This window comes from Xiphophorus maculatus, chromosome 5 (assembly GCF_002775205.1).
Source record: "Xiphophorus maculatus strain JP 163 A chromosome 5, X_maculatus-5.0-male, whole genome shotgun sequence".
Classification (NCBI taxonomy): domain Eukaryota; kingdom Metazoa; phylum Chordata; class Actinopteri; order Cyprinodontiformes; family Poeciliidae; genus Xiphophorus; species Xiphophorus maculatus.
The window spans coordinates 29050182-29067591 of record NC_036447.1 but is presented as its reverse complement, the minus strand read 5'-3'; the positions used below and the strand labels follow the sequence as shown (position 1 = coordinate 29067591).

General features: G+C 43.7%; 1 protein-coding gene across 1 annotated transcript in view; it reads right to left on the bottom strand.

Moving 5' to 3' along the window:
- Positions 1 to 17410, bottom strand: part of fam160a1 (family with sequence similarity 160 member A1) — a 34097-nt gene that overhangs the window by 4203 nt on the left and 12484 nt on the right. The window contains exons 2-10 of the mRNA XM_005809403.3: positions 14915 to 14975; positions 13259 to 13461; positions 9132 to 9803; positions 8310 to 8468; positions 7150 to 7236; positions 6866 to 7033; positions 6027 to 6106; positions 5681 to 5883; positions 360 to 1322 (exon numbers count right to left, since the gene is read on the bottom strand). Coding sequence (XP_005809460.2) covers positions 360 to 1322; positions 5681 to 5883; positions 6027 to 6106; positions 6866 to 7033; positions 7150 to 7236; positions 8310 to 8468; positions 9132 to 9803; positions 13259 to 13366 — 2440 coding nt within the window. The 5' untranslated portion in view covers positions 13367 to 13461; positions 14915 to 14975. The remainder of the gene's footprint in view (positions 1 to 359; positions 1323 to 5680; positions 5884 to 6026; positions 6107 to 6865; positions 7034 to 7149; positions 7237 to 8309; positions 8469 to 9131; positions 9804 to 13258; positions 13462 to 14914; positions 14976 to 17410) is intronic.

Here is a 17410-nt window from a genome sequence, read left to right as displayed (position 1 = left end):
TACCTCAGTACACCTGAAATAAAACAAAACTAACATAACTTTTGAGCAAGATATAGGAGCTTGTTTAAGTCCCTAATTCCTTAATATTGATGGATAAAGTATCAGCTCCACTAGCAGATAACTTGACGAAAAACATGACATTTTTCCCTTGATATAAGTGAAATAATCTGCCAATGGAACTGATCATTTTTCATCAATATTAAGGAATTATTTTTTTAAATAAGCTCCTATATCTTTCTGAAAGGTTACTTATAACTTAGTTTAGTCTAACTTCAGATGTACTAAGACATTTTCACTGGAAATGAGACCAAAATTCCTTGGTAAGATTTTGCGTTTTTTCAGTGAGAGCCTGAACTGACCTGTGAAAGGTAAAGCCAAGTTTCCTCTGCAGCTTCCACTCCTGAATCTCTGGATGGCCCCCACCGGAGATTGTGGCTTCTCTGACTCTGGCGTTTCAGCTGTAAAGGAAGTGAAGTCCATTTCTTCCTCCTCCACCTCCTCTTCCTCTGTTGCTGCAGTCTTCCTCACCTCTCCATCAGCCCTCACCGGTTTCCCACCTGCCTCGCTGACCAGAGAGCGGATCAGCTCCTCATACTGAGCTAGGAGATCCTCACTGGTGTTAGTCGCCTTCTGCAGGTTCCCGTTGCAGTCAGTGTCACCTTTGACCTTGGCCTTTAAGCTGTTCTTTGCGTTATCGGCAGTCAGGGTTCTACTGAGCCCGTTCTTCGGTGAGGCCAACGGGGCCTCGTCCACCGGTGGCGCCCGCTCCATCTCTGAGGCGTCTTTCTTGGCGACCAGGTCGTACACCATGACGTCGTCCTGGAAGTCACTCTCCTCGGAGTACGAGCCTTTCACCAGCATGATGGCCGACCGCCTCATCTCCTGGATGTGCTTGGGGAGCGGCTCAGAGGAAGGCTTGGGGTTCGCGGAGGCCTCAGCTTCCTGTACTGGACACGCATCAAAGCTGTCGTCCCACTCCAGCTCCAGCTGGGCGAAGGAGGCCAGCTCTTTGGTGGGTCGGGGGCGAGGCGGCGGCGGCAGCAGCAGCAGCGGCGGTGGCGCCGGTGGGGGAGGGACTCTCCTCTGAGGCTGCCGGCCATCCGGCGCCGGCTCCTCCAGGACGCCTGCCTGGTACCGCTCCGGAGGAGGGATCTCGCCGTCGTACGGCGCCGACCACACCTGGCAGGCCCGGATGCAGCCGCTGATGCTGAGACGGGCGTCGCAGAGGTAATGCAGGTAGCTGACGTCCAGGTAGATCTCTGAGCCGATGGTGCAGCGGTTCCCAGAGCCGTCGTCCTCGTCTGAGCAGCTGCCCTGCTGGTCTGATGGCAATAGAAAACAGGCGGCCATGTTTATCCATGTTATTTATTGGCTTTAATTGATAAGGACAGACGAAAATAAAATACACAAACTGAAGAAAGCAGCAGTTCCATGGCCTGTCGGAATAAATCAATTCATTGCATGATAAATTAAAACCAGATCAATAATTTCCATTTCCATGATTTATTGTTGTCTCTCGTTTTATGAAAAACTGGATGACAAAAGTCTTCAGGTGCTTTGGCCTCAACTTACCCTTTAGTTTGAAGAAAAATGTTGTTTATAGAGATTCATAATTCATTAGGCCCGAGCAGCAAAGCGCTGCGAAGGCCTCTGTACTGTTTCTTCTTATTATTACGATTCTGCCCCCCCAAAGAGGTGCCTTTTTGGGGGCTTTATCATATTCAAAAACTCACCAAACTTGGCGATCACGACTAGAAAATTTAAAAATTTTGAATTTTAAGGTTGTCGCAAAAATCGCAAAAGTCTGATCATAAGGCATGTTTGATTTAAAGTTATCAAATTGGTGAGTTTTGGAGCATGTTGAAGGGGGGTTAGCAGGGGTCAAAGTTCACCTATTCGCCATAAAACACGAAACTCTTATATTTCCTATACAAAAACACATAGAGGGACCAAACTTTCAGTGATTGATCGTCATCGGGTGTCCTACAATACCCTATGGTGAAATCATGACATCACTTAAGCCACGCCCCCTGAGAACAGGAAGTGTCATGTTTTACTGTGAACGGTCGCTATCTTAGCCCTTTGACCTAATCAACATGAAACTGTGTCCAGAGACAGAAGACATGTTGGTGTGTTGTGGATTCCAACCCCGACCGGCTTTGACATAGCAGGTGGGCGTGGCGGCGTGGCGAAGTGACCTGTAACGCCGTTGCCATACGTTTGGCTCTGAATTCCACAATTTCGGGCCCAGCTGCTCCAAACTCACTAGGATGGATTCTTATCCACCCTCCGACAGGAATTCATAACAAAATTTGGTGGGCGTGGCCTAATTTCTCTATAGCGACCCCTAGAGTATTTTAAATGAACAGCCCCAAGCCATGCTTAAACCTAGAATTACGAAACTTGGTACACATGTGTATCTTGTCAGGACGTACAAAAAAGTCTCTTAGAGCCATGCTCTAAACCCAACAGTAAGTCGGCCATTTTGGATTGAAGTTCGAATTTTGACCCCGATTTTGACGTTTACAGCCTTCGTATTTGATCGAACTCCTCCTAGGGATTTCGATTGATCGGCTTCAAACTCGGTCAGTCTGATCATAAGGCATGTTTGATTTAATTTATCAAAACGGTGGCTGTATGAGCTTGCTGAAGGGGGATTACCAGGGGTCAAAGTTCACCTACTCGCCATGAAACACGAAACTCTTATATATCCTGCACAGAAACTCACAGAGACACCAAACTTGGAGTTATTGATCATCATTAGGTGTCCTAAAAGACCATGTGGTGAAATTATGACATTGTTTAGGCCACGCCCCCTGAGAACAGGAAGTGTCATGTTTTACTGTGAACGGTCGCTATCTTAGCCCTTTGACCTAATCAACATGAAACTGTGTCCAGAGACAGAAGACATGTTGGTGTGTTGTGGATTCAAGCCCTGACCGGCTGCGATGAAGCAGCTGGGTGTGGCGGCGTGGCGAAGTGACCTGTAACGCCGATGCCATACGTTTGCTTCTAGATTCCACATGTTTCGACCGAGCTGCACCAAACTTGCCCTGAGTGATCCTGGTGGGATGCCGGACGATCCTACGTCATCATATTATGACGTCATCTAAGCCCCGCCCCCTCACAACAGGAAGTGCTATTTTTTTCCTTGGAAACTTTCATCTATGGCTCTCTTGACCTAATCAAGGTGATTCTGTGTTGGATGACAGAAAGGAAGTTGGTCTCGCTTGCTTTAAAGTGCCAAGAGTTTTCAATGGCGGCAACGCCGTTCGTATACGTTTGCCTCTACATTCCACATATTTTGACCGAGCTGCATCAAACTTGGCCTGAGTGATCCTGGTGGGATGCCCGTCGATCCTACGTCATCATATTATGACGTCATCTAAGCCCCGCCCCCTCAGAACAGGAAGTGCCGTTTTTTTCCTTGGAAAGCTTTGTTTATGGCTCTCTTGACCTAATCACGATGATTCGGATGATAAACTCTGTCAATGCTCGCTGCTGGCTGAACCGTGTGGGCGTGGCCAAATGGCGAATATCAGTCCCTCGCCATATGCATACGTTTGGCTCTTATTCACGCATAGATCATCCGATTGGCGCCAAACTGGATATGTATGACCTTTGTTCACCTCTAAAGAGCCCAACGAGGTTGAAATGTAATTTGGCTCCACTGCGCCCCCTAAGTTGATACATCGGCTATATCTCCTCGATGCATCGACCGATCTGCACCAGATTTTTGGACAGTCGTCGGGGAGCGCCGCCGAACGCATTCACGCGTGTCGCCCGGTGGACGGGCGGGGAAAATGCGCGACAGCTATTGCGGCGGCTGGCGGGCGGCGGTGCTGGAAACTGCGGCAGAGCTTCTGCGGTGGCGAGCGGGCTGCGGCTCTGGAAACCGTGCGAGAGCTTCTGCGGTGGCTGGAACCCCCGCGGTGGCCAATAGGCCGGAGCGGCGCTTGCTGCGAGGGCCGCCCGAGGCTGCTTGCAGCTTTAATTTTATTTGTTATTTCTGTTTGTTTTTGTTATTAATCTTGTTTTTGTTATTAATCTTGACACCGGTTCCAGTGTTAAATGTTCAATAGAATTTAAAGTTTATTGATCCTTCAGAATGTGTTCTTGCATTATTATGTCATTAGCATTACATTACTTGAAAATGGTCTCAAAACAACAATATTATTGTTTATCCTAACAACTTCTGGGACAATTTATCGTCCACCAAAATGTGTTACAGTGGCAGGCCTGGTCCGTAGTCTGGATATCCTAAAAGCTACTGTGAAGTAAAATAGTAATAATAATGTTAAATAATGAAACATGATATTGACAACATATGCACAAACATACATATAAAACACAGAAATTAAAAACATGACAATATAAACAAACATTACGTATGAATGCATTGTTTTTGTTCGTTTTTTTTAACATACTGAAGACTTTAAATTGACAGGAAGTGAGTTCCAAATACCGCATCCTCTCACAGAGAGAGAGAGCACTTTGGGCAAAAGTGGTAAGTATGGAATTATTTACAGTTACCAATGTTACGGTTTTAAATAATAATAAATAATGAAAATAGATATTTTTTTATTACATTTGTATGCTGAAGTTTTTACAGCCGGTGTGACATTTTGTAGCAGAGTAGTTCTACATGTTAACACATCAGATTACATCAGCAAGTACTGATATTAGAAAATATCATTTGTATTTTTGAATACTTTAGTACTTTCATGAGTCAATTTTAGAATAAATCTACTGACTTGTAGTTGAGAAAGGTTTGATCATGAGTGTCAATATTTTTACTCTAGTACTGAGTAGTATGTCCACCACTCTGTTTAATAGAACTGCCTCAGAGCAGAAATAATGAGTTTGACATCAACAGCAGGGGGTAAAGTGATGTAACAGAGCGGAGCAGCAGGAGGTCTCAGTGTCTGGTAATACACACCATCATCATCCTCCCTGTTCCACACTGCAGCTACATGCAGATTACCACCTGACACACATTCCTCTATGATCAGTTATGTTACACAAATATGGCCTTGCTGCAGATTTAGAGGCTTTAAAACGTGTCTGAAAAGCTTTCGTTCACTTTGACTTCATAAGGAGCTTTATGCTGGAGGAAAGCACAATGGCTCCTCAGGCGAGTGGAAATAAACCCACCAAGAGGCTTATGCAGGATTAGGGGACATTTTGTCTTTATAGTAAATTCCAGCTGGGCACGTCCACTTCTAGTTTTTAACTCAGAAAATAATTTAGTATAATGTAGTCAGGTACAGAGAAAACAAACTTACTAAGAATTTGTTTTTGTTTTTTTTACTTTTTCACCTGCCTAGGAATAAACTGAACAATATCTAATAAAACAAAAGTCATCTATCGTGTTTCTGTGAGCCTTTTTTTTAAAAGAACACTGTAGATCAGAAACATAAAGAGGATCTTGCATGTTCGCACTTTTATAAAAAGGAAAGCATTGTCCTCGATTTTTTTGGTTGGTGGTTTTTGCCCATTGTTTTTAGGATGGAAACAATCACTGGTGGCATGAACAACTACTTTAAATATAACTGATCAAAACCTGGAAGAGTTTTAGTCTCAGACATGGAGAAAGAGAGGGTTTTGTGTCTTTTCATGTCGTTTAAATATCTAGTTTCAACTGTATATCATGACCAACTTCCATACACTCCTTAGCTACCTGTGTTGCTGGAGTTGTTTGGAGTTTCTGCCCCCTTGGAGAAGAGGATGGAGTCCAGCTGGCGGAGGGGTGGGGGGCTGCGGTCCGGAGAGCAGCAGGATGGTGTTAGCGCCAGGATCTTGGCCGCAGATCCTGAGTAGAAGTCCCTCTCCCTCACCACTCGTCTCTGACTCAGCATCATGTGGTTGCAGGGGATCAAGTACCTGCAGAGGCAGGCAGGAAGGCAAGTCAGGAAAACCCGGGCGGTCAGGGGGGTTTTGAGAGAGGGGATGGCAGAGAGATAATCCTGGTGGGAAAAGCTCATCTTGTCATAAAAGAGGTGAAGCTCAGCAAATGAGCCACTCACTTGAGGACGAGCTGCAGCATCACATCCTCGCAGTAGAGGCCGATCAGAGTCCGAAAGAGCGCCAGGGACACCGTTCCCAACTGGAGTCATTATGGAAACACACAGACACAAAAAAGAATGAGGAAAAAAATCCGCCTGACCTGATCCATTTAAAGGGGCAGTGTTATGTGGTTTCCAGGTACATAGTGCCATTTTATAGCACAATCAAGTAACTAAGTTGTCTTCAGTTGTCATAAAAATGCTGCATATAATCAAACATTGCTTAAAAGAAATTTGACTTCGTACTTTAACACATCAAAATTGGTCCTCTGTCTCTTTAAGAAACTCCTGCTCTTTCTGAAACTCTACATTTCACTGAGAAGTAGACGGTCTAATGAGCTCTGCTGATGTGCAGTTCCACCAGGTGTTTGCTAATTTCTACTGGCTAGTCTGAAGGATCTTCACCCCTGAAGGCAGAGCTCGGTCCACTTAGATGTTTTGCACAGCTGAATGGTTGCCATGGGAGGTAAAAAGGATTTCTCAAACATGCAGAAAAAAATCAAAGCAACAGTCTAGGTATGTTCTTGTTGAATGAATAACATTATAACATGATTTAAAGCTCAATAAAGTCAATTTTACATTTTACTGCCCCTTTAAAACCAGCTGGAAGGGGCAGATGTTTTTTGTTGTACTGGGAATTCTTTAGTTCTTTAAACGCTGGTTGCCTCTTTTCATACAACTAATAATGTGAAAGAATAAAGCCCCAATATCCCAAGTTTGGGGCTTATGGGTCGTACTGTTTACATTAAATAATGGACATTTCTAAAGAAGACATAGAATGTGTGGATCTGGTTGTGTACCTGGAAGGGTGTGTTGATGCGGCTAACCAGTGTGTCCAGAATGTAGACGCCCTCATGCTGGTGGAGGAGGAGGAAGGAGAGGAAGGTTTGCAGCAGGGCTGGCTCAGTCACACTCCTCAGGAAGAGGTCAAGGTACGCCGTGGTGGTCATCACCTCCTCTAGAGTGAGCTGCATACAGCAGAAATTGGCATAATCCAGATAATTGGTACAAGTTAAAACATACGTCCTCTGCTTTGTCATCAAGTACCAGTCGCATGTGATGGTGATGGGAGAAAACAACAAACCTTGTGCAGTGCTGGTGCGACGACAGGTACAAGGAAACCATTATAGATGTAAGCCAGCAGTTGGTCTCTGATGGTGTGATGGGCGACCTGGAAAAAACATCAAGAGAAACAGGGCCATTACTGAAATACTGTCCATCAGGTGGAACCACATGTTTGCAGGAAGAACAAAAACAGGAAATATCTTTTGATTCCTTGAACCAGGCTGTGTTCTTTAAAGGTGGCCTGTTGTACTTTAATGAATTAAGGAAAAGAAATACCAAGATATTCATATATTTAACTTGTCCCTGTACCTTTTACCACACTTAACAGGTGAGTCAATCAGCAGCAGCTCTAATCCCCGAAACCAACATAAACCCCTTACCCTTGTATGTATGTATGTATGTATGTATGTATGTATGTATGTATGTATGTATGTATGTATGTATGTATGTATGTATGTATGTATGTATGTATGTATGTATGTATGTATGTATGTATGTATGTATGTATGTATGTATGTATGTATGTATGTATGTATGTATGTATGTATGTATGTATGTATGTATGTATGTATGTATGTATGTATGTATGTATGTATACAGTACAGACCAAAAGTTTGGACACAACTGTGTGTCCAAACTTTTGGTCTGTACTGTATACAACCTCTTTTTGGCACAAAATCATTATCAGATAATGAGATTTTACCAAGTCGCTTGTGCTATTTTAAGGTCCTTTCAAATGTTTTAGGGCCTCCTAAAGCATTAAAACAGGTGACTTAAATCTAAATGATTTAAGTCACCTTAAATCCAAATGAGCTTCTGCTGGCCATGCCCCCTACCAACGAAACATTCACGCTCACTTGTGAAAATGGCTCCAAACAGATGTGCAATTGTACAACCGCACATCTTTGAAAAGCAGTAGTGGAGCCTCCTGCACATCCAACAAAATTCCAGCAGGTTTTTTCTGGATGGTAAGTCAACAACAAAACATTTGTTTTTTTCTAACAACCAGCTGACCAAATGTGCTGGAACTCAGCTTGGGTTGCTAGGTAACAACACAGTCTGACTCAACAAGAGTACTGAATTTAAACGGCAGCTGGGGAGGTTTGAGAGGACCATTTGTGAGAGTCCCCTTGGTGGCTGTGACCTTGGCCCCACACAGATTTCACCCCACAGGCTCACCTGAATCACAGCGTTGCAGAATTCCAGTGAGTTGAGAAACTGGACCAGGGAAGGCATCCGGAGCCACTCCTCCTTGTGAAGGCAGTGCCACTCCTCGCTGGAAACCTCCAGCTTGGTGGGAAGGGATGAGTACAGCCCACTCAGTCCAGTGGCCAGCACCTGAGAGACGGCACACTGTGAGAACTGGGACCTTCAATCCCAGATGCATTCCATTCTTGGTTCCAGTTATGCAGTTTTTATCATCTACATAATACATAATACTGCCCCATCAAGTCAATAATTCCTTAAAGGGGCAGTAATCTGAGTTTTCCAGGCACATAGTGCCATTTTATAGCGTAATGATGTAACCATGTTACCTTCATTTGTTATAAAAATGCTGTATATATCAAATTTGATTTAAAAGAAATTTGACTTTGCAATTTAGCGCCATGAAGTTGGGCCTCCATCTCTTTAAAAATGTCTATTCTTTCTGAAACTCCGCCTTCAGAAAGTCATCACATCATGGCTCCTCTATTAACCCTTTAACAATGTTTTTACCAGCTTTTCGCTGAGAAAAAGCTTGAAAAAGCTTGCATAATGAGCTCAACAGAAGCTCAGTTCCACTAGGTGTTTGCTAATTGTTGCTGGTTAGTCTGAAGGAGCCAAGTGTGAGAATCACAGTGGGAGGGCTGCTCAGTGAGGTGGAAGCTCAGAAACTGCAGCTCTGAGGAGGAGCTTTGTCTTTGAAGGTGGCACAAGGTGCCCCCAGGAGGCCTATGTGTGTGTGTGTGTGTGGGGGGGGGGGGGGGGGGGGGGGGGGGGGCGGTGGTGTGGGAGCCTCACCGGGCAGAAGAAGGTGTTCTGTGCGACGTGCTTGGCCACCCTCTCATCCTCGGCAGACAGCGACATGATGAGCAGCAGGGCGTCTCTGGCCTGCTGGCCTACGGGGCCCTCCCTGTGGATGAAGGGGATGAGGAGGGAGAAGATGAGGAAGTTGGTGGCCCCCTGGTCCTCGCTGGTGTGGAAAAACAGCTCCAGAATGAATGGGTCCTTCGCCAGAACGCAGCAGAGCTGGTGGAGCAGGAGCACCAGCTCCGCCTCCACTGCTGGCGCCGCCGCGCCCGAGCAGGACGACAACAGCATCATGAGGGGCCGCAGGACGGGCTTGTGATGCAGCAGCGGCTGGTGCGCCTGGCCCACCAGCATCTCGTACATCTTCAGCTGCTCCAGCTTCATGTCGTCAGTGAACTCCCTGCGGAGGCTCCACACGAACAGGCGCTCCATCACGTTCTCCATCACCACAAACTCCAGGATGGGCCCCATCGCGCCCCCTTGGCCGCTCTCCTCCTCCATCAGCAGGAAAAGCATGTGCTCCACGTAGTTCTGCACGGCGCTCGCCTCGTCCACTGGGATGGGGCCGCAGCGGGGGGCCCCCGCCGCCCCGCTGCCGAGGCCGATTACCCCCAGCGTGGAGCTGCTGCGCAGAGGGTCATGCTTCTCCAGGATCTTCACAACCTGCAGGAAGGAACCCAGAAACATTCTGTTGGTGGGACTCTGAAGAACATTCCTGGCTGTTTTAGCGGCACACCAGCTGTTAAATGAAGAGACTTTGATTTAACCCAGGATGCTGATCTGTAGGTGGGCTTCATCTTGACACTTCTTATGATCCTACAACTGGAAGAGGTGTGTTTTCCTTTCCCTCCATAAAAACATTATAAATGTGGTAGAAAATCTCTGAATAAAGGGAAGGAAGAAATTATGGATGATCTGCTCTGATTTGGACACAGAAGGGTTACTTTATCTGAGTCTGTCTGTTCTACAATATTCACCTGAAGCATTAAGATGCTTGCAGATTTTCTACCATCTGTTTGAAACGTGTCCGCCAGGTGGAAATCAGGGGGAAACTGGGTCAAAATGAGAGGAATACGGATGGAAACCAGTGAGAAATGGTGGAAACCGGGTAAAAGTGGGTCAAAAAGGGAAGATACAGGTGGAAACCAGTGAAAATGGGTGGAGAACATTTGGAAACTGGTGAAAACGAGTTGAAACAGGTGAAATCAGTTGAAAACAAGTGGAAAACTGATGGAAACTGGGTGGGAACTGGTGGAAACAGACTCATGCTGTACAAATAAAGTTAGCTCTGTGGCTCAGAAGAAAGCAGCTTTTGTTGCTGGCAGACCCTCCCATGTGTGTCCACTGGGTAGAAACCAGAGTCACAATAATGGGCCCAGTGTCCCCAGCTTGACACTGCTGCCATGACAATAACTGGTTCTGTTTGAGAGAACTGGGCGTAGCTAATGGAAGCTTAGGAAGAGTTTATCCTCCCAGCCGCAGCCTGATGGACATGATTGACCTGATGGGTCTGATGGACCTCATGGGTCCCTGTAATTTGGATTTCGGGGCTCATCTTTGTGATGGCTCCTTTGTCCTGGCCTGTAAATCAGCCAGGCAGCATGAGTTAGTTTCTGTTTATTTGCTGAAAAGCAGGGATAAGGACTCAATTCTTATCGTTTGTAAACAAAAAGAGGAGAATGTATTGAACTTGTAATGTTGTAATGTCTTTTTTAAATGTTATTTTCTTCATCGCTGGCGGAGGAACGGTATGAAGTCTGACGGCTCTAGAGGAATTCGGTTTGTGGTCTTTGGCTCCATCAGAGCAGACACCAGTTCGGAATGTTGGAAACAAGGTTTAATATATTTTCACTCTAAATGTTAGTGGAAAAGTACAAATACAGTCCCATTGTGAACTTAGGACATGCGTTCTTATCCAGAAAACGTTTCCTTATCCAACTCATCTACTTCATCCCTACTTTATGAATCATTTTGACTCTTCTTCATCCCTCTTTCTAACATAATTTCATCCCTTTTTACTCCTCTTCATCCCTCTCTTTCTCCTCATCTCTCCTGTGTGACAGAGGTATCAGCAGACAGCGGCTCTGGGCTCATTAAGCAGCTCCGAGTTTTCACTGAGTCCCTGAACAAGTACTGCGAATGGGTGAGTTATGGGTGTTGGCACAACAGTACGAGTCACATGGTGCTGGTGTCAAATTCCTGAGTTCTGCCTGTTAACTGTGTGCAGCTTTGTAGTTCAGAGGTAAATGCTTCAAGAAATGGGTTTCATCTATCAAAGAGACTGGTTTTGACATTTTGAAAATAAATTTGCTTGATGGAAACATGCCAATTAAAAAAAAAACTCATTTGTTGATAAGAAGTTTTTGCAACTAGGATTAGGTGGGGGGGATGGGTTTTTGGCCATATTGAAATTGGTTTATTTTGCAAAACTGCAATGGAAACACTTTTTCACACCACGAGTCACATGATTGAGAACCGGATTTTTCACGAAGAAGACCATAGAAAGTAGTTGGAGGGCGCGTCATGTTTTTTGATATATTATCGCAAGAACAAACTCATTCACTTGCGCATTTCTTAATTAAAGGAAATTGCAAAATTTTATTTTTTCAACCTTAGTGGAATATTGACAAAGTTTTGTGTACATTTCAAATTTAAACATAGCTAGTGTCAAACATTTTGGAATCCACTCTTTAAATTTAGCCCTAAAGAACCCTAAAAAATCTAATGAAAATTGGTATGGAAATGTTCTCTTTGACTCTTGTGATTTTATGTGTTTATATGTGCTTAACCTTTACAGAATGTTTTACATTATTGTTGTATGTCACTGATGTCTGGTTCCTTTCCCACAGTGGGAGGAACTGACCAGTTTGATAAGGTTTAACATGAAGGAGAAAGATGAATCCAGACACAGCGCTGCTGTGAGACTGGAACAGAGACTGGAAATCCATCTGGAATAAAAGCCACAACATCAGGCTACATTTAACCGACAGCCAAACCCTAGAAAAGGAAGGTTCTGGCAGCAACAAAGAAAATGCAGACTTGGACTAAAATGAAAACACAGCTCTAGTCGGTGATGTTAGGAACCACACTTAGTTCCTATCGTACTTCTGTGTACCCCGACCCGTCACTCACAGTCAGGACGGAGGGAGGAGGCCCAGTTCAGCTAAGAGTTAGCAGCCCTGCTGGTCTCACAGGGGTAAACATGGCGCTTTAGAGAGCCAAGAGCCAGAGACAAACTGCTGCACGCTGCCAAGATTCCAGCAGCCCTCACCACTGAGGTTTACTGAGGTCACTTTTTACTCTCAGGCTTGGAGGCGGCAGCTAAGCCTTTCAGAACGACTCACCCGGCCGCGGTTTTTAAACGCCACGCTTCGAAGAGAACTGGACAGGACACAAGAAACTGCATTCAGCTACAGTATGTCAGTGTTTATTCTGTAGATTTCGTATTAAATACAAACTGTTATTGAGGGAAATATGACAGTTTTGATGATTAAATGAATATCATCATTTAATGATATTCATTGAATATCATTAAAAATATATGGCTGAAAGGTTCATTAGAAGCTTTCAGGCCTTTAGTAAAGCTTAAATTAAGATGAGCTGTTCAGAGATTTTCTTTTTCATTCCCACATTTATTTCAGTAATGTACTGGTTCATTTCAACAAACCAGACCACCATCCAAATGTTAATTAAAAAAACTTTTATATTACTGTACTGTACTATATATTCATGACGAACAGAGTGATATAAATTATTTCTGCTCATTTTAATAGTAAAGAAGGGAAGCCAGAAAAACATTATTGCCAAAAAAAGATAGATGTTCGCACTGCGAAAGCCAAGCATATAAATGTAAACTTTAGGTGAAGGAAAAAATACGGGAGAAAAATAACATTGTTGGAGCAATAAAAGGGGTTATTCCATTGTTGTACTCTACGTTTCTGAAAAAGAGAATTTTGTGTTCTTATTGATGTGTGAATAACTCACTCTATGTGTAATAAATTCACATAACATATTAATTTGATTTTTTTTGTTGAATTACTGAGCTAAACTTATTTCTTTAAAACTGTATAGTTTATGGAGATGCACCTGTAAGCCTCCTAAACCTTCTGGTGCCTTACCTGAGCCCAGTGGTTCTTGAATACAATCATGCATGTCTCTGGGTCCACCCCTTTCAACACCAGAGACTGCCCATCATTGTTTCCATTGGCAACCACAGAGGCCATCATGGTCACCAGATCACGTGGGGTTAGTCATGTCACACAGAGAAGATGCCTACTGGGAGCCTTCAGAGTCACGGGAAAGGAAGTAACGACAGAAAAACCTAGGGAATGTGGAAAAAGAAAACACAAATACCCATCATCACTCACAGAACCGCAACATCTTGGTTCATAAAACAGCAGAAATGCTGGAATGATATGGTGATGTTGAGTCGGTCAGGCTGGCCCCCGTCTTAACCTCTGCCTGGCTGGGAAGCCTCTATGATAGGCATGCAGGAAGGAGAACAGTAACAGGCATAGTGACATGACGCAACAGAGGAGAGACAGAAATACATTGTCCCTGCTTTGCTGCTCCCTGGATTTCACACCGAGCTGTCAAACAGTTTTAGTAATACCTCAGAGGTCCAGAGCGGATTCCTGCAGGCCCTCTGACATCCTTTCATTACAGAGAAAATTTGACGTCAGACAGTAAACGGGCTCTGGCTTTAAAATCCTCTGGATGCAAGTAGCACGCTCACTGGGAGCCAAAGAAATGTGGACGAGCCCCTGTTTCTCCCCAAAAATGAGCTGATTTAAGTTAAGTTTGCCTGGAAATTGCTGGTATTTTCTGATATTGATTGGGAAAAAGTTCCACATTTAGACAGCGAGTCAGCTATAGTTATCATGCCAGTCCACTATACAGCACTGTGATTTTAGCATGTTGTCAAACAGCGCATGTGCTTTTGACTCTTAGACCCTCACCTCAATTCCTGAGGTGAGGGTCTGACGTGTTTCCAATAACCATAAGATTGTGCAAATTGAAATTACAAAAATAAATTTACATCAGTTTTGAAAAAACTAATATCTCAATGAAAAGATTTTGTTTGGGAAATACGATCAATGTGGTTAAAGTGTTTAAGCTAAGTGATTTAATCTAAAAATGTGCACTAAATAGGAACCAGGACACCAACCAATTGACCATTTCCAGCCAGAATTAACCAAAATGATCCTGACAAAGACTCTGTAGTTGTGGTGCCTCTTCCAAAGGGACATTTGACCAAATATTGGCAGAGCATATATAGATATATATATTTGAGCTTGTGTATATAATTACAAACATTTTAGTAATTATTCCACTCTAAAAAGAGAACAGTTTACATAAATTGTTAAAAGGGACAAAACTTTCCTACTATGAATGGAGGCAATTTCCTGACCACAACTATAGGCTGAAAGAAAATCCCCCAATGGGAGCCCGGCGGTAAACACTCGCTGTCCATGGAGCGGCGCGCACATGTGCAGCGGATCGACCGCAGGACACGCTGCAGCTGCACAAATTACAGCCTCTGGGTTCCAACCTTAAATTAGGAAGAAATCACAACTTATCCCTTTTCCGACACACTGACTTCACCGACTTCCCCAGAACTAGAGACAAATCCCATCATACACAGAAGTTACTGTAACAAGGTATAAACTTTTGCCATCTGCTTTCAGTTAGCGCGTGAGGCTCCGCCGGCTGGATCCTTGACAAGGAATGTAGAAGCTCTGAGGAGAGAGCGCGAACCATTGTGTGCCTCCTACCTCTCTGCGGCCATCTTTAGCAGGGACGCTCCGCTAGGCAGGCAAGGACCTCATCCTCGTCCTGTTGACACAGCAAAGAAATATGGAGATGTGTGAAGGAGAGGCGAGGCGTGATGGGAAATGATCTGACATGAGTAAGAGCTGCCTGGATGGAGATGGAGAGGAGGAGGTTATGGGGAGGGAGTGGTCAAAAAGTGAAAAACAGGTTGAGAGGAAGCCTACAGAGAAGGACAAAACACTGATGCAGCACATTCACATGTTTATAGTCCTACCAAAGGGGCAGTATTATGTGTTTTTCGCCACATAGAATCATTTTACAGCACAATCAAGTAATTATGTTGCCTTCGATTGTTATATAAATCATATAATCAAAGGTGATTTAAAAGAAATTTGAGTTCTTAATTTTAAATTGGGCCTCTGTCTCTTTAAGAAGCTCTCTTTCTTAAACTCAGGAAGTAATCACAACATTGTTCCTCTGTTAACCCTCTTCAACATGTTTTCTCCAGTGTTTCGGCAGCTACATTTCAATTGACCGTATAATTGAGCAATTTGACACTTTGAAAAGAAATTTGCGTAACGGAAACAGCAATTTTGAGAAAACTCTGATTTGTCGATAAAAGCTTTTGACACTGGGATGAGGTAAATTTTTTCTTTTTCTTTTTATTGAAATTTGTTCATATCACAAAACTGTAATGGAAACACTTTCACACATCACATGAGTCACATGATCAACAAAAAGATGTTTCCACTGGCGCAAACCACAAAGAAGACAACATAAAGTCGTTGGTTTTTTAGTGACTTATCGCACAAACAAACTTATTCACGTCTGATTTTAATTGCATTTCTAATTTAATGGAAAAATGGCAATTGAGAAATTGTGGGGGGTTTTACATTGGCGGAATATTGACAAAGTTTTGCGCACAATTGTAATGGGAAAGCAGATACTGAGAAGCGGCTCATCTAATGAGCTCATTGCAGATGCACCCTGTTTTGTCACCAGATGTTTGCCAATTGCTGCTGGCTAGTTTAAAGGAGCTGAGTGGGGGAGTCGTGGGGGACAAGTGCTCTGTAAGACGTTAGCTCGGCAGTTTGGAAGCTGAAGCTCCAAAGATCGGCTTCGTCCTCGTGCAATGTTCACATACGCGTTTAGCACAACTGAACGGTTGCCACGGGAGATTGAATGATTTCTCAAACAAGCATGAAAGAATCAAGGCAACACTCCAGGTATGTTTTTGATGAGGGAATAACATTAGAACACAATGCAAAGCTCAAAGAAAATTATGTGACCAGTCTGCTTAATGTTGACATCCTTATCAGATAACTTGGAGCCCAACTCCTTCAGAATGTTACACCCATCCTTTCCAGCACCAAATCTACTTAAACCGGTTTCCTTCATGATGTTGCTCCTTCCGAGTGAAAAAAAAAAGAAAAAAACTTCTTGATTTTCTTGGAAAGTTTCCTGTGCTGGCTGAGGGTGTGGGGTTGTGCAAACAGAGAGTGAGAGTGAGACAGATGGAGGGAGGAGGTGCTGCATGTGTGTGTGCTAGTGGTTACGACTCACCCCCTTCAAGAGCTGCTTTTTATGTCTTGCTAGGGACCAAACTCACAGGTTTTCTCCACCTAAGCAGCATCACCTCTCAAAATCACCAAAGGCTCCATATACTGGATGAGCAGTTTTGTTTAAATACACAGAACTGTTTGGCTTAAAATAGCACTAGGAACAGTCTCAGAGAAGGATAACAAACACACATCAGCTGTTCTTGTTTGCACTTTGTCATCTAACCTTCTGCCATCTGGGAAATCAGAAATATTGTACAGTAGAACTGCGCCACCGCCCAAAAGTACCAAGAAACTGCTGTAAACAGCAGGGACGGGACCTGATTTATGTTGTGAAATCTTTGGGCATATGTTCAAATATGAATTCAGTTTTTTGTTTCCTAGCTTAGTTTAACCCCCACTCAGCTGCTTTTTAGGCAACAAAAGCTTTGTAACAACTCAGATGTGCTCCGTTTGTTCCAGAGAGTTTCTCCTTTCAGCAGCCAGCCGGGCTGAAAGCTGGCTGCACCTCAGCTGAAACCGAGCAAAGCTTTCACAACTCCTCACACATTCTGACCATTTTTCATCAACTCAAGTTTCTGTTACCTAAGGGGGAAAAACTAATCATATCACCAGTGCCTTGACTTGTATTTAAAAGAGAACGATGTTTCATAGGGGGTAGGCATTTGTTGTACCCTTTATCATTTGTCGTGATTTCTTATGATAAGAATTTGCTGTCACGATGGATTTTTATTAATCATGGTTAAACATCCCCAAAACCTCTCCCTATTGTGAGGATTCATAGTTTGACTTTTCTACACTGTTTGTTCAATGAGAGCGTCAATAAATACCAATAAAATGGAAAATACAGTTACCGTGTGCAGCTTAGTGTGATACTGATCACACTTCTTTATGTGAATTGTGTCCTAAAGAAGCACATTACATTTGGGAATGTTTTTC